At 39.5% G+C, this 24,082-nt stretch overlaps 1 protein-coding gene across 10 annotated transcripts in view; it reads right to left on the minus strand.

Annotated features, from left to right (window-relative positions):
- Window positions 1-23,080, minus strand: part of TUT7 (terminal uridylyl transferase 7) — a 75,076-nt gene extending 51,996 nt beyond the window's left edge. For 4 of the 10 annotated variants that reach the window (XM_037494940.2, XM_054689645.1, XM_054689653.1 and 1 more), the window contains exons 1-10: window positions 21,810-21,921; window positions 20,135-20,686; window positions 15,319-15,500; window positions 14,963-15,079; window positions 13,548-13,725; window positions 11,870-11,958; window positions 9,604-9,655; window positions 8,076-8,145; window positions 7,179-7,305; window positions 5,882-6,001 (exon numbers count right to left, since the gene is read on the minus strand). In XM_037494940.2, the coding sequence (XP_037350837.1) occupies window positions 5,882-6,001; window positions 7,179-7,305; window positions 8,076-8,145; window positions 9,604-9,655; window positions 11,870-11,958; window positions 13,548-13,725; window positions 14,963-15,079; window positions 15,319-15,500; window positions 20,135-20,654 (1,455 nt within the window). In that variant the 5' untranslated portion in view covers window positions 20,655-20,686; window positions 21,810-21,921. The other 6 variants (XM_054689646.1, XM_054689647.1, XM_054689650.1 and 3 more) reach the window with 6 other exon arrangements.
- Between the last annotated feature and the right edge of the window lie 1,002 nt (window positions 23,081-24,082).

Consider the following 24,082-nt stretch of genomic DNA (forward strand, 5'->3'; position numbering starts at 1 on the left):
TCAATGTGACTCACTGGCTCAACAAAAAAGGAAGACAAAAGACCACACGATCAACTCAAGAGATACTAAGAAAGAATTAGAAAAGACTCAACATTCAATCATGATAAAAATATTCGAGAAAATTGAACTTACCTAAGCATCATAAAAGCCACAGTCAACATCATACTCAATGGTGAAAAGCTGAAAGCATTCCCATTAAGATCAGGAACAAGTCATGCATGTCCACTATCAACAATATTATTCAACATAGTACTGGAAGTTCTTGCTGACGCAAGTAGGCAAAAAAAGACATAAAAGGATACCAAATTGGAAAAAAAGTGAAACTGTCACTATTTGCAGGTGGCATGTTAATATATTAAGAGAAACCAAAACACTAGCAATAAACTACTACAATAAATGAATACCAAAAAGTGGCAAGACACAAATTCAATGAATCAGTGGTATTTCTAATTTTTTTTAAAGATTTTATTTATTTTCACATAAAAGAACTGGGGTATAGCTCAGAGGTGAGTGGGTGAGAGGATTCACCACAGACAGAGTGGAGAGCAGAACAGGTAGATATACTGAAATACACTGCTAAAAGGAGTAGTGGGAGAGAGAGGAGAGCTCTGCTATGCCATGTGGGTTAGATCCCTGGCCAGGGATCAAACTCAGGCTGTCACAGTGGTAGCACTGAGACAATCTCCAGGCCATGAGGAGGCCCCCAGTGGTATTTCTATATGCAAATAATGTATCAGAACAAAGGGAAATGAGGAATACAATTCCATCTACAATCACACCAAAAAGAATGAAATACTTAGGAGTAAAACTAATGAAAGAGGTAAAGAACTTTGTTAAGGGCAGTAAAAGACACAAAGAAATGGAAAGATATTCCATACTCATGGATTAGAATTACCATCATTAAAATAGCCATATTACCCAAAGCAATTCAGACTCAATGTAATACCTATCAAAAAGCCAAAGACTATTTTGAAGAAACAGAGTACTTATCAAATTTATATGTAACCACAAAAGGTCCTGAATGGCTAAAGCAATCCTCAGACAAAAAGTTATCACAGTTCCTGCCTTCAAACTATATTACAGAGCAACAGTAATCCAAATGGTATGGTACTGCAACAAAAACAGAAAATAAGACCAGATTTGAACAGAATTGAACAGAACTGAAAGTCCACAAATAAAGAAATAAACAGACCCATGCAAATATTAATTCAAAATGGATTAAAGATCTGGATATAGGGCCTCCCTGGTGGTGCAGCTGGTAAAGCACCGTGCTGTGAAGCTGTCCGCAGCCTCTGCAGCGCTAGTTCGATTCCTGGGAGATGCCCACATGGCGTGGCAGACCTCTCCTATCTCACCCGCTGCTCCCCTCAGGAGTGCTTTCAATCCATCTGTCTGTTCTGCTCCCCACTCTGTCTCTGAAGGGTCCTCTCACCCTTCCGCATCTCTGACCTGTACCCCAGCTCTTGTAGAGATAAATCTTAAAAGAAAAAAAGGGGGGCCTCCCTGGTGACTCAAGGGGTTAAGATGCAACCTATGAAGCTATCCGCAGCCACTGCAGCACGAGTTCGATCCCTGGCCAGGGAGCTGCCCACGTGGCGTGGCAGACCTCTCCTGACTCACCCACTGATTCCCTCAGCAGTGTATTTCAGTCACTCTGTGTGTTCTGCTCCCTACTCTGTCTCTGGTGAATCCTCTCAACCCCCATACCTCTGGCCTGTACCCCAGTTCTTGTATGCATAAATAAATCTTTAAAAAAAAGATCTGGATATAAGAACAAAACCATACAGTATGTGAAAGAAGACATAGGGAATACACTGCAGGACATCTACCACAAAGATATATTTGGAGGTTCAACCCCAAAAGCAAGGAAAAAGTAATAAACAAATGGGACTACATCAAATTAAAAAGCTTTTGTTCCTCAAAAAAAGCTATCACTAAAACAAAAAGCTAAGCTACAGAATGGGATATTTGCATATCACACATCTGACAAGGAGCTAATCTCCAAAATTTACCAAATTCTTATACAATCTAACAAGATAACAAACAACCCAATCAAAAAATGGCAAAGGACCTAAAAAGACACTCCTAAAGAAGACAATCAGGGCCTCCCCAGTGGCGCAATGGGTTGAGCGCCAAGCTATATAGCTGTCCACAGCCTCTCCAATGCAGGTTTGATTCCTGGCCAGCCAGAGCAACCCACATGGCGCAGCAGACCTCTCCTGTCTCACCCATTGCTCCCCTCAGCAGTGTATTTCAGTCAGTCTGCCTGTTCTGTTCCCCACTCTGTCTCTGGTGAATCCTCTCACCCTCCTGTGCATCTGACTGTACCCCAGTTCTTGCATAAATACATAAATCTAAAAAAAAAAAAAATGACGATCATACGACCTAGAAACATGTGAAAAATTGTTCAGTATGACTTACTATAAGGTAAAGGCAAATCCAAACCTCAATGATGTATCATCTCACCCCTGTGAAACTAGAAATAAAGAACTGAATACACAAATGTTCATGAGGTTGTGGTGCAAAATGAACTGTCATCCACTGTTAATGGGAATATTAGTGTAGCTCCTGTGGAAACCAGTATGGATATTTCTTAATAAAAATGGAGGGGCTTCCCTGGTGGCACAAGAGGTTAAGTCTCAGCACTCTGAAGCTATCCGCAGCCACTGCAGCCTGAGTTCAATCCAAGGCCAGGGATCTGACCTACATGGTGCAGCAGACCTCTGCGGTATCGCCCACTGCTCCCCTTAGTAGTGTATTTCAGTCAATCCACCTGTTCTGCTCCTGTTTCTGGTGAATCTGCACACCCCATGTACCTCTGGCCTGTACCCCAGTTCTTGTATGCATAAATAAATAAATCTTAAAAAAAGAAAAGAGGGCCTCCCTGGTGGCACAGTGGGTTGAGCACTGCACTGTGAAGCTGTCTGCAGCCTCTCCCAGCTGGCCAGGGAGAAACCCACATGGCGCAGCAGACCTCTCCTGCCTCGCCCACTGCTCGCCTCAGCAATGTCTTCAGTCTGTCTGCCTGTTCTGCTTCCCGCTCTCTCTGGTGAATTCTCTCATTCTCCCGTGCCTCTGACCTGTACCCCAGTTCTTGTATAAATAAATAAATCTTTAAAAAAAAAAAAGGAAATTTTGTATGATCTGGTAATACTTCCATTAGGTATTTCTCCAAATAATATGAAAACTCTATTACAAAAAAATGTATCTATACCTATGTACATTGAAGTACTGTTCACAACTGCCAATGCAAGGGCACCAACCTTCAACAGACAAATGGGTGAAGAAATTGTGGTACACATACTCAATGAACTACTACACAGTGGGATATATACTTAATGAAATACTACACAACTGTGAAGTGAAGATGAAATACGGCATTTGGGACAAAATGGATGGACCTTGAGGTAATCATGTTAAGGGAAGTAACTCAAAAAGTAAAAGACATATATCACAGTTTCACTTATTTGTGGAATATAAATAACAAAAAAAAAAAATACACAAGCTAAGTAGAGTGGGAATAAATCTATGTCAGTTAAAGAATATAATGGTTGCTAATGGAAGTGGTGGTAAGGAGGAAGGCATGGGGAGGGAGAAAGATGGGATATGGGCACCGATGGTTTGGTGGAAGGTGAGTACAACATGTACACACAAGGTAGAGCAAAAATGTAACCCTCAATATTAAAATAGTTTTAAGAAATAAATATTGCTTGTTAAAGGTTACGCACTACAAATAAGGCAGATATTAAATACTATCTATAGAAAACCAGTTAAGTACTGTTGTAGGTTACAAAAGATGCTCATAGGACAAAGTTAAACCTATTCATCATTCACAATTTGCTCTGATGAACCTTTAATCATATCAAGATCTAATTACCTTAAAATGGGAGTTATAATGAAGTCGGAGAGGCTCATCTCAGACATGAAGATTTGAGTAGATTGGGAGAGAATGGTTCAAAGTTTTGAAAAGACAGATCAGAGCCCAGAGGAAATATACTCTAAAGTTCTTGAAAGAAATTAGTCTTGTTTGGTCCCTCCAGGGCCTAGCCCAATCAATGACCAAAGGAAACAGCACTTTAAAAAATTTTGAAGGAATTGTTTAGTCACTACCATACATGTAATTTTGCAATCTTCAATGGATTTTCAGCAGAAAAAATTGAATTGCATGTAAGATTGTCTGGCCTGAGTAACACATTAATATAATTTCTTTCTCCTCATGGATTTACATTTTTGATTAAAACTCTAGCTGAAGTCAGCATATGGGTGTCTGAGTAGTTTAAAACACTGGAAATTGTGGATCATTTTGGTTCAGTCAGTAGAAATTGCCGTATTTGGTACACAAAATTCGATCCAGTGTTTGGTTACCACATACCTGTTTTAGTCATTAAATCTTAAATAAACAAATAACATAATCAAAATCAAAACAAATTCAGTGTCAAATTTTATAGAATTTCGTTTGACTACTCAGGAAGTAATACACTGGCCATAGAAAAGGCTATTCATATATAGAAAAGGTTATTCATAGTACTCCTAAGGGAACTCTGAGGAAAATCTCATCACCAGAACAGTACCTTTTCCCCTGCAACCTGATGTCAATGACAGATGACCACATACAGGTGATCGGAAATGCAAGAAAAGGGTAAGACAAAAGTTGAGTATGGCTACACATCTAGGGCCCTTTTGGACATAGGAATCCAACTGATTTGGTTCCATTCTAACCTGCTCTTTCTTGGTCAAAGGTAAAACTTCAAAGATTTCCACAAATACCTATTTGGGTCTGAGAGAAAGGATGATTTATCAGCTATGGGATGACCTTGTTCTCTCACTCTTTTTTTCCCACCAGATAAGATGTCTAGCAGAGGTATTTCTCAGGGCCCTAAATTCTTTTATTTCAGTACTAAAAGGACAAAGAAAGCCACTGTTAGGCCAACTGGGACACAAAGCAAAGTGCAACTCCTCATGGCAGAACAGACTTTATCTTGAGCTTTAGAATTTATTCCCATGTTTTGACAGATGAAGATCCGTGTTTATTTCTCCATCCATTAAGCGTAAAAGAAATAATTCCCTACAATTATATTTTTAGGTATCTAGAACATGTCCTCCTTAAAAGATGACAGTTCTGTATAGAAAATAGTTAAAATACCCAATGTGCCAAAGTTAGCATCCTACAAATTAGTCTGTCTATAATGTGTATAAGATTTATCAAGCTAAAGGAAGGGAATAAAGAGGATGAGAGTAACAGTAGTTTGACTTTGACGTGACTTCTTAAATTCCATTAGAATATATCAACTGAACTTAATTTATCCACAAAGAAAGGTAACACTCTTTCGGCAACATTACTGAAGTCTTACTAAAGATAATACCAAAGTATTATTCAAGAGACTAACTACCTATTCCACTGTATCTTGTGGAATAGGTAGCAATCTTAACACACATTTTCTTGTTTAAAAAATGGAGAATAAAACCATTAAGAGACTAAAAATAAAAAGTAAGTTATAGTAAACTAAATTTTTCCTACAGTCTTCCTAGAGATAATATTCAAATTCAATTAACAAATTATAAAACTGTACCCAAAGAAAGCCATGTACCATATCATAAATTTATTATAGGTGCAATGCTCTTACTTGAAACTCTCAGGACAATGTTTTTCACAAGTTAAGTTTTTTTCAATTTAGAGAAGCAATGATACCCAGAGTAAAATATAGGGCAGCATCTTGTAATCAAATATAATATTTTGGCAATAAGAGGTATGAACAGGCACACTAGAATAAATGAATACATGTCAATTCTAGTTATATTTTCATATTTCTGATATTATGCAAAAGAGATAATGGGCCTGTGGTAACATTAGCATGAGATATAGAAACAAAAAGTCTTTTACCCATGATCCTAGATAAACAGGCAGAAGGGGGTCTTTCCTCTGCTGAAGAAAGAAAATGGCCATCAGGGCAAACACATAAGGTGGCAAACCTCCTTCTTCAGGGCGATCTATACTGCAAAGCTACAAAAAAAAAAAAAAAAAAAAAAAAAAAAGAGGATAAGCATTTTTGTGTACCAAATTGTTATGGACACAATGTGGTCTGAAATCTGTAACTGTATTCCTGTCTGTGCAGCATATGATAACAAAATACCTCAGTGACAAACTGTAAAGCTTCCTTATATACTTTTGCAGCAACCACAAGTTATGACAGCATTGATTTCAAATACTAATCTTGTTAACTAAACTTACTGGGATAGGGCTATAAAATAATGTTTGCTATTTTATATTGTGGTAGCCACAATAAACTCATTCACTTGGTTTTAACACTTGCTAATGAACTTAAAATGATGGTTCAACTCTAACTACAAGTCAATTGGCTTTGTTTATTGGTCCCTTCATCCTAATAAACTGCCTTCAAAATGCATTCTTTGGTCAGGCAGGTGATTAGAGCACAGAATGCAAGCAAACTCATGAGCACTAACATAAGTAACAACTTCAAAAGCACTCCTTAATGAAAGAACAGGAGGTGGCTTTTAAAAGATGGCATATTGTAATTATCAATTTACCCATTTAAGAGTGGGGCATTCTCTGGTCATCCTGAACTCAAGCAAGAGGAACTATGCGTTGTTATTGCCAAACCTTAAAAAATCAGTAAAAGCAGAGACTTTTCTCTATAAAGTACTTACAGAGGATTTCAATTTAATAATCATGATGGGACCTTACAATTTGGGGGAACACTAACTATTCTAAAGTTTGTTAGAGCACTTCACAGTTGAATACTAGAACATTATGAAAATATAAGCAATGCTATTACAACTTTTACTCTTTTGGAGTGTCTGGGTATGTTATTAGAAATGATATGAAAAGTTTTTTCTCAAACTTTCTTGTGCCAAATGAGCACCTAGTTAAACTGCAAATTCCCAAGTCATATCCTTTGGGATCTGACCCACAAATCTGATTTTTATTATGCACTGTAAGCCATTTGGACCTTTGAGTAATACTGTAAACAGTGAAACAAATACAAAATTTTCCTTCCTGTACACACGAAAATTTCTGTTCCAATACTCAGATTCCTACTTTCTTGACATCTAAAAATACACAACCAATGTTTAAGATCAAATTAACTATGTAAAAGTCAAAGCTCACTACTTTATGCCTTCATAGAATATATTCATGAATTTAAAGAACCCAAACCTACCTTGGCCCAGTACCTAAATGCAATCACCAAAGGAACCAGTTTTGACTCTAGCTTTCCAAGGGCAGTTAAATGATTTGTTGTCAGACAAGCATTTTCATTTCCTGCACTCACTTTACAAAGCAGACCACTGTGGGTGTCGGGAATGGGAATGAAAATGAGAGAGAAAAAAGTGTTACACAGTTACCAGCTCTTTTATACTAACTACCTAATACTAATAATTACCTGAAAAATAAAAATAAGAAAAAAAAAAAGCACTAAATCTTTGATTCATTTAAGAAGTTGGATTTTTAAAAGGTATTTTCTGAGTTTACTTTTCCAGAAATAAAACTTTGTGTTTTCATAATATTGAAATTATTTGGGGGAGGGGGGAAGGGGGGTGAAATGCCAACAAGAGAATACTATAGGATGTTTCAAATGGGAGCCATGAATTCATCTTTGTCAGAGTAAAAGAAGGAACTGGAGGAATCTACCTAATAAAGAATAATAGCCTATAAACCACCAGTTTATGGTGATGATGGCAATGGTTCTTGAAGGAGGGAAAAACGCATAGGGTAACACACACTAATTGTTATTCTACACTGCTAAAAACTCTGCTTAAAAGGATATTAAATAAAGGTGATTAGAGAAGTAACCAATTGATAAAGTTGTCTTTTACTGAGTAGAAATGAATCAAAATGCTACCTTCCTACATTATTTCCTTTGAATCTACTCTTATTTTAAAAAAATAAAGCCTCTTTCCTCTTGCATCAAATTCCAGGAGTATAGGAAGAATGACAGTAGAGCCTGTGAAACTAACTACATAAGGAGCTTATCATTCTAAAACTGGATATTAATAGCAAAGTACATATGGTTTTGGCAAGTTGACATTTAATATAAAAACAACTTAAATAAACAGACCTTTGTTTTTCTCTGCACACGACCACTGGCACCCTAGCATGGAAATCTGCATCAACATCAATAAAGGAATCTGAAGAAGGGAAAAAAAATTAAGTGGCTCCATTAAACCCTTGGTTAAAATAAGAACTAGATAAAGGACAAATATGAGTTGTGACTTGATCCAGTTTGGTCTTCGCAAAAACCATTACAATATAAAGCTCTGAGCTGACTTAAAAAAGAAAAGAAAGTGGTGGCGCAGCAGTTGAGTGCTGGGCTGAGAAGCTGTCCGCAGCCTCTGAAGCGCTGGTTCGATCCCTGCCCACCAGCGAGGGTCCCACATGGCGCGACAGACCTCTCCTGCCGCGCCCGCTGCTCCCCTCAGCAGTGTATTTCGTCCATCTGCCTATTCTGTTCCCCGCTCTGGAGAATTCTCTCACCCTCCCCCACTCCTGACTGTACCCAGTGCTTGTATAAATAAATAAGTTAATTAATTAAAGAAAAAGAAAAGAAAATAGTACATTTGAGAATCAAGTAATCAAATTTAAAACCCTTATTTTGCAAACCTAATTTTTCATCAGAAATGACTACATTGAATCACAGTATTTAAATTTTATGTGGATAACATAATTAGAAAATGAAAGGGACATTCAAAAACAAAATTGCTGCAAAGTTACTAAAAACTTGGGGTCAAAATATATATTGAATGAAAAGAATGCTTAAATGTTTAACAAGAAGGATACAAAAGATCTTTCAAATGACAAGAGAGTTTAATGAGGAAAATGTTTAATAAGTATAAAAAGTCATAGTGCTAAGCTGAACATTACTCTGGACAACTAGTAAACCTAACCTATAACAACTATTTATTAATTCACTAATCAGGAATGAATCGCACATATTTATCACTTATAAAGTCTAATTTAAACTGAATAGGGTCTCCCTGGTGATGCAAGGGGTTAAGCACAGCACTACGAAGTTATCCTCAGCTACTGCAGCACAAGTTCGATCCCCGGCCAGCCAAGGAGCAACCCACATGGTGCAACAGACCTCTCCTGTCTAGCCCGCTGCTCCCCTCAGCAGTATACACTTTGGTCAATCAATCTGCCTGTTCTGTTCCTCACTTTCGCTGGTGAATCCTCTTACCCCCCACACCTCTGGCCTGTACCCCAGCTCTTGTGTGCATAAATAAATGAATCTTTAAAAAATAAAAACCTGAATAAAGTAGGTTTTCCTTTAGTTTTACCGTTTAGAGTAAATTTCACATATTCTTCATCCTTTTAGTCTCAGTCCAGAACTCATTTAATCTTTATGTGCTGTGATATTACCAAGCTAAAGTTTCACTTATAAAATAGTTATTCTAGTAGAATAACTAAAAGCACTCCAATTAACTTGCTAATAATTTATAGGCATCTGCTTTGTCTTTTCTATTTAGATATTTCCCATATGAATTTAAAACATACTTCATATTTTCAAAGTTAGAGAATTAAGATATATTCAAATTAGAGACACAGGTAATCTTTAAGAGCAAAATGTGAAAAGAATTTGGTCTTACCACTGCTCTTTAAGCATTCTTGAACAAGTAAGAGAACATCTGGCTGACACATCTAGAAAATAAATCAATACATTAATTTATCAGTAAGTACTTTTGCTTCACTGTACATAGTCATCTGAAGTTATCCAAATTACCTAAAACTAATGGAACACCAAACAAGAATGAATGTGGGCAAGAAAGACTAGTACCATGAACTTGATTAACCAATTCTTGAGGTAATTGGTCTCTGGGCAAATCTCAATGTTGTGACTAGAAGCTGTCTAACTATGAACAGTATTACCTCACTCTGTAAAGCTATTTCCAAAGATAGCTTACTGGTCTCAGCTGGTTTTAGTCTTATCTTTATCTGATCTTTGCTCCAGGTAAAAACCAAAACCATTTAAAATGATTAGATCTAGTCATGCCCCTCCTTTAAAACTCTCAGTGGTTTCTTACTGTCCTTAGGTCAAATTGAAAGTGCCTTGACCTACAAGATGCTGCATGTTGGGACCCAGTTTATGGCCATCTTACCTTTGTTGTTCTCTCTCTTGGTCCCTTCACCAGAGCTATACACTCCTATCAGCTCTTTGCTAAGCCAAGCTCCTTACTAATTCAATGTTTGCAAATGATGCTCCTCCTACCTGAAACACTGTTAACCTCACCCATTTTTCATCTTTTAGAGCTCAGCTTAAATGTTCTCTATTCAAAGATGCCATCATGACTACTGAATCTGCACATTCCTTGTTGCCTTGTCACAGAACCTTGTTTCCTTGCATAGTTCTCATTGTAATTATATATATGCAGTTACCTATCTCCTTCACTAAGTATGAGTTCCTTGTTTGTTTTGTCTTCTAGAATCCAGTAGTGTTTGGCATATAATAGTGACTGAATACTGCTAAATGAAAAAGTGACATGAGGCCAAAATAACTACTATGCTAGTAAATTACTAATCAGAATATAGGGTGCAAGGAAAAGCAAAATCATTTGTTCAACAGACCACGTCGCTATAGCAGTCAAGGATGGCAAGGAATGAAAGGTCGTGAAATTGAACATCTGAGGGTGGGCCTCTGGCATCTGTATTTGTAACTAGCAATCCAGTCAAATGAGCATAAACCATATGCAAATGGGTCTGGAAATCATCAGTGGATAAAAAGGAAATCTACTCAAGTGCCTTCCAATTTTAAATTCTTACTCAACATACATTTGAATCATGTTTAAACCAGTAATCTAGTCTGGGTGTAGCTCTTCAAAAGCATTAATTATTTTAACGAAATAGGTATATAAAGGAGGGAATTCAGGAGCTAATTAAGCTTTCTGGTCATAACTTTTTATATGCCTACATTGTTTAAAATCTGAAATCTGGCCTCCCTGGTGGCACAAGGGGTTAAGCACTGCACTATGAAGCAATCCGCAGCCTCTGCAGCACGAGTTCAATCCCCGGTCAGCCAGAGAGCAGCCCTGGCGCAGCAAACTTCTCCTGTCTTGCCTGCTGCTCTCCTCAGCAGTGTATTTCAGTCTGCCTGTTTTGTTCCCCACTGTGTCTGGTGAATCCTCTCACTCCTCGCATCTCTGGCTGTACCCCAGCTCTTGTGTATATAAATAAATAAATCTTTTAAAAAAAAAGAAAATAAATATAAAATCTGAAATCCTTTCCTATCATTGAAAGCCTATTTTACCAAGAAAATCTAATTTTTTTAAGTTAACAGAACCTAAATACCTTCATTACATTGAGAATTAGAAAATCAGTGCTGGGTGCTGGTGAGGGGGCCTTCCTGGTGGCGCAAGGGGTTAAGCACCGCATTATGAAGCAATCTGCAGCCTCTGCAGCATGAGTTCAATCCCTGGTAGGCCAGGGAGCAATCCACATGGCACAGCAGACCTTTCCTGTCTCGCCCGCTGCTCCCCTCAGCAGTGTGGTTTGGTCAGTTTGCCTGTTCTGTTCCCCACTCTGTCTCTGGTGAATCCTCTCACCCCCCACATCTTTGGTCTGTACCCCAGCTCTTATGTGCATAAATAAATAAATCTTAAAAAAAAAAAGAAAAAGGAAAATCTGTGTTTAAGTAAGCATGAACCATCTACAGAGTAAAAAGTCAAAGTCTGTGGTGTAGTAAAAGAAATGCTGTAAAAGTCAAAGCAGGAAAGACATAAAAATAGAAACTTGAAGAAAAGAAGTTTCCACTTTTACAGCTGAACTGTCTTCAAATATCTAAAATAAAATCATTTGTAGCTCACAATTAAAAAAAAGAATTTCCATAACACTGTGAAAATTCAAACATTTTGTACTTACAATGGCTGGAAATTGAACGTCAATGTTTACATCTGAATTTTTGAAACCCAATCTGCTACATGATGAGCCATATAATCTCAGAGAACAATCTAAAAAAATTTAAATAAAGTCAGAAGTAAAGTAAAATTTCTCAAAAGTTATAACAAAACACTGTTATTTCAAAGATGGAATCATTGATTAAAACATCCCATAAAAGTAAAATTGTATTTTCACAATGTTTATAGAAGTACAATTTACACTATCTAGGAGCCTAAATGACCACTGATGGATTTTGATTGGATCAAGGTATGGTATATCCACACCATGGCATATTATATAGCTATAAAAAAAAGATGATATCAATATTTTGAACAAAATGTTAGGGATTTGAGAGAATTATGTACAGAACTGAGGCAACCAGAGCTGGAGGGTAGTAGGGAAGTGACCCAATGGAACATAGTAGATTTGGAACCGGTGGCTAAAACCAAAGACTGTTATAGGTGGTGCCCCCTGGTGAGGGTACTGGTGAGGATAGACAGCCCCAGGGAAGATGTGGGGGGAAAAAAAAAATCAGTATGGGTGGAGACTCTGATAAGAAATATAAGGGCTGCAATGCCTGGGATTTCAGCTTTTCCAGATCTTCAGGGAAAGTGGGATCAGTGATTTCTGCCCACACCATGCCTATCTTCCAGAAGTATGTTGTGGGCCTCTGAAGAATGTGGATAGGCTTCCAGCAGCCAACCTCAGAGAGGAAAAGTCGGGAGGCTTTGGAAGTGGCCAAGCAATTGAAACTGCTCATGGTTTGGCTGCTCTTACAGCCTGGAAAACAGGCAAAGACCCACAGCCAGGTGCCTTGCTGAGCTGCATGAATGTGGGCTACTTGTTGGGTAGTTTGGCCACTGCTGTTTTGAGTGTCACATGTCTGATGCTGTGCTGGGACATCTTGGCAGCTCCGTGAGCATCTCCTGTTGTGTTTTCCTCTGTCTTTGTGAGTTGGAACCTGGCCTATAGTCTGGCTGCCATGTGCTCCATGTCTGCAATGGCAGGAAGACATCATCTTGTGTTCAGGACTTCAAAACACTGGACACTGCTTCGGGTGAGGTAAACTGCCATTTTTGGCATCAGTGACTCTTTGCTTTTCCTTGGTTTGTTAAATAAATCCCATTATTGTTGTTCTCTGAACCTGAGTAGTCTTGCAAGCATGTGTGTGGGTGAAGAACTCAGATGGTGACTAGTAAACTATTTGGGCAGTGTCCTTGGCCAATTTTAGAGCCCTTTGCTGCCCTGTATCAGATTGTTGGGGCATTGATTACAGGCAGTGTGTTAAGGGATACATAAATAGAGGTTTCAAATTATAACTCACAGAGCAGACACAATGATGTAAACCTACTTTACCTCAATAAACATAAAAGAGAATTATGTGCAGTGAAAATGGACAAGGGGATAAGAGTTCCATAATTCCCCAATAATGCAGGGCATTTAACTTAAAGTACATGTAGATAGTACATTATTTTATAATGAAGGTAGGTTTAATGATAATGCATGTAAAAGTTTTTGTTTATTTGAGGGAAACAAGGAAAATAAAAACACACAAAAAATGAAGCGTTTCAAATCAACTTTAACTAGATGAAAATTACTAATGGTATGAAAAATGAAGAAACTTTAGGTAGTTAAGTAGATAAACAAATGTAGAAAATACCTGGTAACTTGTGTTGGAACACATTTTCCATCACATGTTTAATTTCTAGTCTCTGTTCCAAGTTCTCACAGTGTAAGCCAAATTCTTGTACCACTTTGTCAATGGCAACACCAATTGCATTTATCTGGGAGGGTGACGGCGGGGGTAGTGTTGTGAGCAACTCTTCCTCCTGCTTCTCCTTTAAGATCAATATTGAGTTAAAAATTACTCATACAGGCCTCCTTGGTGGTGCACGGATAAAAGTCTCAGCACTATCAAGCTATCACCAGCCACTGCAGCACAAGTTCAATCCCCAGCCAGGGAGGTGACCCACATAGCACAGCAGACCTCTCCTGTTTCAATTGCTGCTCCCCTCAGCAGTATTTCAGTAGATCTGCCTGTTCTGCTCCCCACTCTGTCTCTGGTGAATCATCTCACTCCCTGTACCTCTGGCCTAAACCCCAGTTCTTGTAAATAAATAAAATATATATTTAAAATAAATAAGTAAAAAATAAAAATTACTCATATAATTTTTATCTTCTGTGATTCACTGAGACAACATGTAAGGCAGAAACATCGAAATCAGTAATAAAAAACATTATTTGATTTATTATTACTGACATAAGGACATACACTTAGCTCTTACCAATGATTTCATTCTTTCTGATACTGTCCTTAAGAAAATTCATGAAACTGCCTAGCAAAACGTATCTGGCTAGCATAAAATGTTTGGGCTAAATAAATTCAATATAAATGATAAAGTTGGTCCTCTCTGGTGGTGCAAGGGGTTAAGCACCGCACTATGAAGCAATCCCAAGCCTCTGCAGCATGAGTTTGATCCCGGGCCCGCCAGGGAGCAACCCACATGGTGCAGCAGACCTCTCCTGTGTTGCCTGCTGCATCCCTCAGCAGTGTATTTCACTTAGTCTGCTTGTTCCGTTCCCCACTCTGTCTCTGGTAAATCCTCTCACCCTCCCGCATCTCTGGCCTGTACCCCAGCTCTTGTATGCATAAATAAACAAATCTTTTTTTTAAAAAAAAAAAATCAATGAAGTTATTAAAAATCACAGTTCTTAAGAAGTTACAAAGATAGGGCCTCTCTGGTGGCACAAGGGGTTAAGTCTCAGCACTATGAAGCCATCTGCAGCCAGTGCAGCATGAGTTCAATCCCAGCCAGGGAGCTGACCCACAAGGCAAAGCAGACCTCTCCTCTCTCGCCCGTTGCTCCCCTCAGCAGTGTATTTCAGTCACTCTGCCTGTTCTGCTCCCCACTCTGTCTCTGATGAATCCTCTCACCTGCCATTCTGCCACACCTGACCTACACTCCAGCTCTTGTATGCATAAATAAATAGAAATATATAAAAAAAAAAAGAAAGTCACAAAGATAGTAACAACTTACAGGTAAACCTTATTTGTTTCGGTTACATTAAGCTTACCTTAATGTTTTTCTTGTGCCTCTTCTCTTTGATGTGCTTATGGGCAAATGCAATGGATTCAATTAAAACATCACAAAGTCTGCAGGTGTACTTTGCTGTAGGGTAGTTTCGCGGTCGCTGTAATTTGAGATTTACAGACATAAATATTAATCCTCGAAGGTACAGGTAAAAATTATCCAGAAAATAACTTCCCCTTCATTTTACAATTATCATCATCACTATCCTAACAGTTATTTTTATTTGAGTCAACTTTTTAACTAGTAATGCTGAAATATGAATAAGCAAAACAGAGTATTTAATTCATTAAAGCATGGATTCTTAATTAGTAATAGTTTAGACCAAAATCAAGATTTTACCCTTTTTAGCCGGTCAATGCAATCTCTTTTCAATCGCTCTTCAGCCTGTTGTAAGCCCAGTAGCTCCTTGGTTGAAAGCACAGATTCATCGATCACAGGGCCTTCCAAGTCTCCCTCCTGTTCACTTTCCTCATTTTTAGTCCTTCGTGTCTTCCTAGGTCTGGACCTCTGCTTCTTGTTTTCTTAAGTTAGGGGGAAAATATTATTAGCAATATTGAAATAATACCGCTCCTGAGTAAAGAGCAGAATTTACAAATTTGTTCACTAAATCATGCAATGTCTGAATGAAATCTGAATATAAACCAAAAGAAAGATCGTTCTTCATGGATAAAAATGCTTGAATACACATTAAACACTTGGGCACACCAAAACAAAATCAGCATTTTGGAAAAATGTGAAAAGAATTCTACTTCCATCATAAAATTTAATTTTATCATCTCTTTCTGGTACACTACTAGACACACTCAGGCAACAGTAAAAATTATCACACACAAATACACCTGTAATTTTAAGACACCTAATATAATGCATAATGAAAATGACTCTATATATATCCTTGTATACCTGTTAAGAATACCTATTATTCTAACAAAAACTATCCACATTTGCTTTAATTTTTTATATGTGAACAACTTCAAGAGGGCAAATAAACAATATACCTCTGGAGAACACAGAAATCAGCTATATTCTTGTCTGGAGTGAAAAATTCGTCACTGAATTGTAAATCTAGCCTTCAGTAATTGGGGCTTCTCTTGACATTAATACCAAGAAGTACATACCAAAATTTCATTTACTGAAAACAACTATTTTCCCTTTTTCTTTACTTTCATTTCAGATTCTTTGAATGACCTGTACACTAAGAACATTTCTTTTTTTTTTTTTTTTTTAAATTTTTTTTAAAGATTTATTTATTTATTTATTTATTTATTTGTTTGTTTATTTATTTATACAAGCACTGGGTACAGTCAGAAGCGCGGGAGGGTGAGAGAATTCACCAGAGCCAGAGCGGGGAGCAGAGCAGGCAGAAGGACCGAAGTACACTGCTGAGGGGAGCAGCGGGCGGCAGGAGAGGTCTGCGCGCCATGTGGGATCCTCCGCCGGTGGCCGGGGAGCAGCCGGGGATCGAACCGGCGCCGCAGAGGCCGCGGGCAGCTTCGCAACCCAGCGCTCAACCGCTGCGCCACCGGGGAGGCCCCTAAGAACATTTCTAAGGAAAAAACAATTAGCAGTTGAAATAAAAGCTTCTACTAATGAAAGTTCTAAGTACAAACTAATTCATTTAATAAACTTTGCTATAAGTTCTATAAATCCTTAATGATAAATCTGACAGGTCTATTCCTTTTTAAAAAACTTATAAGTGAGACCTCTCCCGACTCACCTGCTGCTCCCCTCAGCAGTGTATTTCAGTAGACCCACCTGTTCTGTTCCCCACTTTGTCTCTGGTGAATCCTCTTACACCCCCCTCATCTCTGGCCTACAGCCCAGCTCTTGTATGCATAAATAAATAAATCTTCAAAAAAAAAAAAGTCTTTTATTTCACAAGATAGTAAAACAGAAACATATTTCTTTCTTAACTCCTCCTCTCTTATTCCAAAATAAATACTTCAAAAATAACTGTATTTGCTGTAATTTTCTACAGTGACTTCAATTTCTCTCCAAAGAGTACAATGAACTCCTTAATGTTGTTACAGAGAAAAATGGAGGCCTGAGGAAGATGATGGGGGCAGTTAACATTTCTGAGCATTTTATTAGGTGACAGATGCAACTGAAGCACTCTATGTGCATTGCCTCTTTTAATTACTATAGTGATTCTGTCATGGATGCTAATATTATCCCTATTGTACAGATGGGGAAAATACTGGTCCAAGAAAAAAAGTAACTTATCCAAGGACACACGACTAAGTCAATGATCCAAAACACAGAAAATGGTTAGAATTCTGAAATTCAGTCTTCTATTTAAATCATATTAAGAACTGAAAAAAAATCTTACATCTCTTTGTGTAGCATACCCATTCACCACGTAGAATACACCAGAATCAAAAAGGTAATATAAACTTCTGAACTGAGTTCAGAGGCCTGCATGATAAAAGTCATATAAAACATCATTGGAGGGAATCTTCGAAGGCAAAGCTGGATATTGTTCAAAAAACTCCCACAATTTACTTACAGGAACAATATCTGGCTCAAGCTATGGTTGTAGTAATATGAATTCTCTCTACACAGCATTCCAAGTTTCCCATACTTTATTTGCATATGGCCCATTATTCCACTCCCAAAGGACATGCATATGAGTGGATGTTTTCCAGTTAAAATCATTATGCATTGTGCCAGTTAAAAGCATTGTACCAAATACATTAAGTTGGCAATCTAGGATATATGAAGGATGAAGTAGGAGAGGTTGAAAAAAAGGAAGATTGAAAAAAAGGAAGTAGTAAAACACAAAGCAACTCTAAGATAATTTTCCCAAATCATTTAATAAAATCCTTCCTTATTAAGTGCCTTTAAGACCTTTTTTAAGATCCTTGGAATACCCTGGGAAGTTTATACCTAGACTCTCTCCCTACAGTATACCAAATTTCACTTTTTTCTTTAGCAAGATTTTCAAGAGATAGAGCCAAATAGTACCCCCTCTTAACAACTGTGAAACACACCTGTACATCATACAGAAAAAATATGGGATTTTTTAGAGCACCACCAATAAAAACACATTAAAAATGTATTTCTTGTTCTAAAGCACTTAAAGGCAACTACAGAAATTGCTTTATATGAACAAGTAAGAGTACATGTAAGAATTTTTAGAAAAAAAAACACAAACTGAAAAGCCCAGAAATGAACAATGATTATTCAGTGACACTGTCAGATTCCAGGCCCAGGGAGCCTGAAATTAATGGCCAGAATAACTCAATACCTTAGTACAGTTTCACTTCCTCATCTACCACTCTGCACAAACAAGTCTGGATAAATTTAATCCCTTTTTGGTGCAACTGCCTGCTTTGCAAAATTATGATTCTACCTTTGATTAACATAAACTGCTTCAGACAATTCCTTCAAGTTCTTCCTACCTTGAAAATTTACTACCTAAATGCTCTCCCTATGGTTTGATTCCATCATAACTAGAAGAAATTTTCTTTCGCTTTTCTTACCTTAAAAATATAAGACCTTTTTTCTCATTTAATTCTAACCATCACAAGACTAAATAACTTTTTCCCATAAGTTAAATGTCAGGTCACAAATTCAAGTACACGTAACACATACTTATACGCTAGCTACCATGAGGTAATAGGAAAAGCATCTCTGGGGACCTAGAAGGTACCAACATTGCTGAGATGCATTTAAATACTAAATACTTCAAAAGTGCTCAGTAGTTCACAATCCGTTTTTTATGGTTACTAAAAAAGGCTTAGAGCCAATAAACTTAAGAGTTTGTTATCCCAAGTATTATTTTCCACCATAAGTTGCATTTTCAGGCTAAATATAATTTTATTTTCCTTTAAATTTATGGCTTCATTCATTTCAGTAATTATTGTTTACTACGTAAGTTATTTTCCCAATTATAGAATTCATTACGACATGGATAATCTACTTTCACCTTTTGGGGGAAAAAGGGTGTCAACGATTACTTTGGGGCAATTATTACATACTGAGCACTTAAAAATGGGTTTTGGTTTTAATTAAATCAAAAGGCAAGCTTTTATCTGCATTTCTGACTTGAAACTTAAATGTTTCTCAATCTTTGTTAGCCATGCTTTTTTTTTGTTTGTTTAAAGATTTATTTATTGGGCCTCCCCTGGTGGTGCAGTGGCTGAGCGCTGGGTTGAGAAGCCCGCAGCCTTGCAGCTCTGGTTCGATCCCCTCTGGCCAGTGAGGTCCCACATGGCACGACAGACCTCTCCTGCCATGCCCGCTGCTCCCCTCAGCAGTGTGTTTTGTCAGTCGGCCTGTTCTGTTACCCACTCTGGCTCTGGTGAATTCTCTCTCCCTCCCGTGCTTCTGACTGTACCCAGTGCTTGTATATATAAATCTTAAAAAAAAAAAGTGTTCTTTAAAAAAAAAAATTATTTATTTATGCATACAAGAGCTGGGGTACATGCCAGAGATGGGGGGGATGGGGTGGTGAGACAGAGTGGGGAACAGAACAGGCAGACTGAGTGAAATACACTGCTGAGGGGAGCAGAGGGCAAGTCAGGAGAGGTCTGCTGTGCCATGTGGGTTGCTCCCTGGCTGGTTTGCTCCCTGGCCAGCCAGGGATTGAACTCGTGCTGCAGAGGCCTCCTTGGATTACTTCATAGTGCAGTGCTTAACCCCTTGCACCACCAGGGAGGCCCTGCATTGCTTCCTTTTCAGAAGCATAATCTTGAACTACTTTCCTCTGGAGATTGATGCGCCAACCAAAAGATATTATCCCTCTGAAGCAGGAAATATATGCAGTGCATGTATTTCTAAATCAAGCACTTTTATTTTTTAGCTTTATATTCTATTGTTCATTTTATGGACCCATTCATTATTCCATATGAAATAATAAATAATTTAGAAAATAACATACACACTACTCAGAAACTATGGTACAGTTCCTCACAAGCATCAAAGAGAGATGTTTACAAAAGCAAAATAAGTCTTATGGCAAAGTTAACTTTTAAAGGGACTGACATATGCAATGTGTTGAAGTTTCTAATATCATGATTACTAAAGTCCTTAAAAATATAAATAATCAGAAGCTATGAAATGGATCTACATTGCTGAAAATAATTAAACTCATTTAAAAAGAAAAGACATTGCTGACTTTGGGGTTGTAACTTGCCAAGTAGGAACATATTACCAGGGCTTCCAGCTTCCATCTCTGATGTGGCTTCTAGGCTTGTTAGATCTTTATGAAACAGCCGTCTCATAGTTCTGCAGCCTCTTCCCTCTTGCCACCTATAACCATCTTCATTTTCTTGAACAGGGTCTCTTCTTGGTCGGTTTAAAAAAGGAATTCTAGGTCCAGGTTTGAACTCTCTCCAACTGTCTGAATTACCAGGAAGCTCATCAGGTAGCCATCTCTTGCTCTGATCTTTGTGGTTATCATTTATCCAAGCTGGTTGACTGTAAATTGGGTTTTTAAATGCATATGGATTGCTGGAAACAGCAAATGGTCCTTTTCTGGGGGTATTCCCATAGTTTCCTGGTGTTATTTTCTTTCTGGGAAGGCCTTTTTCCACTTTACTGCTATGACCTTTAGCATAATCATCCATTATTAAATAATCTTGTTGGAGATGACCCCTTCTGAAATCCTCCTCATCTATAATCCCTCGGTCTTTAGCACGCTTCACAAAATAAGGTTTTGCAGCATCTCCCATGGTCTTTTAAGTTCAATTTTCTTACTTTGCACCTGAAAGGCATTTTAGGGAAACTTCAAACTCAAGCAAGAATGTCATACCAAGTATACAAAATACCGCACATTTATTGCGCACATTATCAAAAGCCTGTAATTCTTTTCTAGCCTTTTCTTAATAAAATAAATTCCAATCACACTCCCATAATCAGCATAATTAGACGAGAAGTTAAGAGATTTAGTCCTAAATGCTTCATAGATATTAGTACTATTTCACGCGAAGATTAAAACTGAATAAGGGAAGCTCCCTATAGTCTATAGAATTGTAGCATAAAATGTTACACCCAGTAGATCGCCTTTATGACAAAGGTATCTCTTCAAAATAAACCGTCACCCCAAGCCCATACATACATTCACAAAACTCTCGAATCTTTTTTTTTTTTTAAGCTGCCAGTTACTTTTAAGTGTTACACAAAGTAACCCATACTTTTTGGGAACACAGTAGATCTCCACTCAGCTCCTCTTCTATCCCTTCTTACCCCGGGGCCTTTGCTTCCTTAACACTATCAAAAACGACAGGCTTCGCTCGCTAGGGGTACGAAGGAGATGGGCTCCGGACCAAGGCTCCGCTCTAGTCATAGGGGCGGGGTTTACCACCAAAGAGCAACTACTGCTAACCTCCCCACTCTCCAACCCCAAGCAAGTTTGATGCCTTCAAGAACCGCGATTCTCCGTGTTCGATCTCCATCTGATCGCCCATCCCGATCTGCCTCAGTTTCCACCCTTGGTGCAGGCGGCAAAAAAAGGGGGGGGGGCCAGCAACTACTGGCCACCGAAGGGAGATCAGGAAGCAGGAAGTGACCTGCCTCCTCGATGGGGTTCCGGGGTTCCCCCGGCGGCACCGGGGCCGGGACGACTGCCTCCATCCAAACCTCTTTTTCGGCCCCGACAGTGTCTGACACAAAGTGAAAACGCGGAGTCGAACCCGAGAACTCAGTCCCCGCTGGCTGGGGGGCTCCCAGTCCTCGAAACTGGGGAGAGGAAGCCGGCGAAGAACTGAGTCAACGTATCTCCCGGCCCCGACCCGCCCTCTACTCCAGAGACCCGGGAGCCCACCGAAGACCCACCCCGGAGGCAAGCCCGGCAGGAACGCAGAGAGAAGGCGCCCGGCAGCACTCACCACGGCCGCCGCGATCCTCCGCCTCTTCCTGTCCCGGCTGGGCTCCCTCTCCGGGTTTTCCCTCGGCCCCACTTCCGGCGCTCAGCGCTGTCTCATTGTGCGCGATTGGGAGCCGCCGGCGTCCCCGCCCCAGCGCGCCGTCGCGCACGCCGGAAGCGCGCTCCGCGTCCGGGGCCGTCCCCGCCCCGCCCGCTGCCCTGGCGCCGCGCGCGCCCCTCCCCCTGGGATGGGGCGTGGGGTTTCGGCGGGGCTCCCCGCGCCCTGCCCACTCGATGGCCGCCGACACTGCGTGGGGTGCTTCACTTTCCCTGGCTCTGGAAGTGCGGGGGCGTGGGGAGAAGCCTCGGTGCGGCCGCCAGCCCCGGTCAGCGCGAAGGCTGGGCTTGGTGCGTGGACGCTGCTGCTGGGCTCCGGGGCGAGCTGAGCCTGCCCTGAGACCCCCGCGCGCTGGCTTGTTTCCTGAGACTTGTTTCCTGAGACTTCCAGCTCATTGAGGTCTTAATTACCACCCTTCTAGAAATACCAGGGTTTAAGCACGCACTGTTCATATAGACTTCAGTGTGGCCAAGGGAAATGCTCTGCTTTTTTTCTTAGATTATATGCAAATTACTTTTGCTTTTTTTTTTAAAGTGTGATTTGAAGAATGTAATTGCAAAGAATGAAAGGGAGGGTCGTACTCAGGTTTTTGAACCATAGTATAGTATACACACCTAAAGGGTGGGAACCATCTTCCCTCTTTTTTTGCTTCTGAAAGCCTGGAGCAACTAGGGAACGCTGAGAAAATGACTTTTCATTTGAAGAGTATTTAAACTTAAATCCATGAGATTCTGTGAGGTTATGGTCCAAATGACTACGTAAGTACTGATTATTGCTGGGCACTATTCTGAGGACTTTACAAATATTAACGCTATCCTCACAACAACTCCTTAAGGACACTATCCTTCTATTTTTAGGATGAAGTAAAATAAAAAGTCTAAAAATATGAGTTATCTTATGGTGAAAGAAATGGCACTGTTACAGGGCAGCCCCGATACAAAAAATGGGATGCCTGACTATGGGTCCTCACCACATGCTTAAAAGGACTTATCAATACTCTACTGCAGGCACACGCGAAGGTTAATAAAAGGTTTATTTACAAGGGAAGGGGAAATGAGGAAATGTATAGCTCAGGGAGAAAAGTGGGAGACAAAGTTTTAAATGAGTCCTACCCGATCCGCCGACCTGGAAGACCTGGAATCCCAAATGGCACTGTGAGAGCTGCAAGCCAGGGGCCTTGAAGCCAGGAGGTGAGTCAGAGAGCTAGCCCCTCCCCCAAGGCCCACGTGTTTGGTTTTTATACCAACCCTGGCTGCTTAACTCCACCCTCAGGTCCTAGCAACCCTTTTGGTGATGATGGGATTTGTCTTTCCCAATGTCTTGATGGCCTTGGTCTGGAGTGGGGGTGGAGTCCATAAATCCTGCACGGAATTAGCTCAGGACATCCTTTCCCCCTAACAGCACTATTGGAATCCACCCCTAATGATGCTGAGTCTGTTCTTAGCTACTGTCTATACAACTATTGAAGTGTTTTAAAACATGTCCATACTATTTGGGTGTAATGTCTTTACTAGATACTTTAGTTCTGAAAATATGTGAGAATCAAACCAATAAGCTATAGGACAAAGGCAGACAGCATCACCACACCCAGTCCATTAATTGCTGAACGAAAGAACTGGTTTAGGAAAGTCCACCATTGTCTAGAGTTCTAGAAGAGCAGTAGAGACATTACAGGGCAGAATAAGGGGGATTCCAGGCCTGTTCTAAATGGGTTCTGCCATCTGCTGCATAACAATGAACATATACCAGTGCATAAGACCTTCAATGGAAAAGAACTTTAATAGAATTAGTGTGCAGTAGAGAGAAAAGAAAGAATGTAGTTTCAATCAAGTACTCAAAGTTACCCATCCCCTCGTGGGTAAATGCCCATCAAAAAGGTTTGGCCCAAAGCGGAACTGCTGAAGCCCAAAACTTGTCACAAGTTTATTGGCACTAATGGAGGACAGGATAGAAAACCTAAAGGAGGCATCACAAGACTAGAACCTAACTCACACAAAGAGGTAAGGGTAGAAGGGATTAGTGTAAGCCAGTAACCCAATTATAGAAACCAAGATCCTTAGGCATCAACGCCCAGGTCAGGAGGCCCAAATCCAGAAACTATCAGAGCACAGACCTGAAGGTGAAGATAATGGAGATTAAGGAACAAACCATCCACCCACAAAGATGAGCCCCTCCCT

The sequence above is a fragment of the Talpa occidentalis genome, unplaced genomic scaffold, assembly GCF_014898055.3.
Source record: "Talpa occidentalis isolate TD23 unplaced genomic scaffold, MPIMG_talOcc4v2.1 talOcc4.7, whole genome shotgun sequence".
NCBI lineage: Eukaryota > Metazoa > Chordata > Mammalia > Eulipotyphla > Talpidae > Talpa > Talpa occidentalis.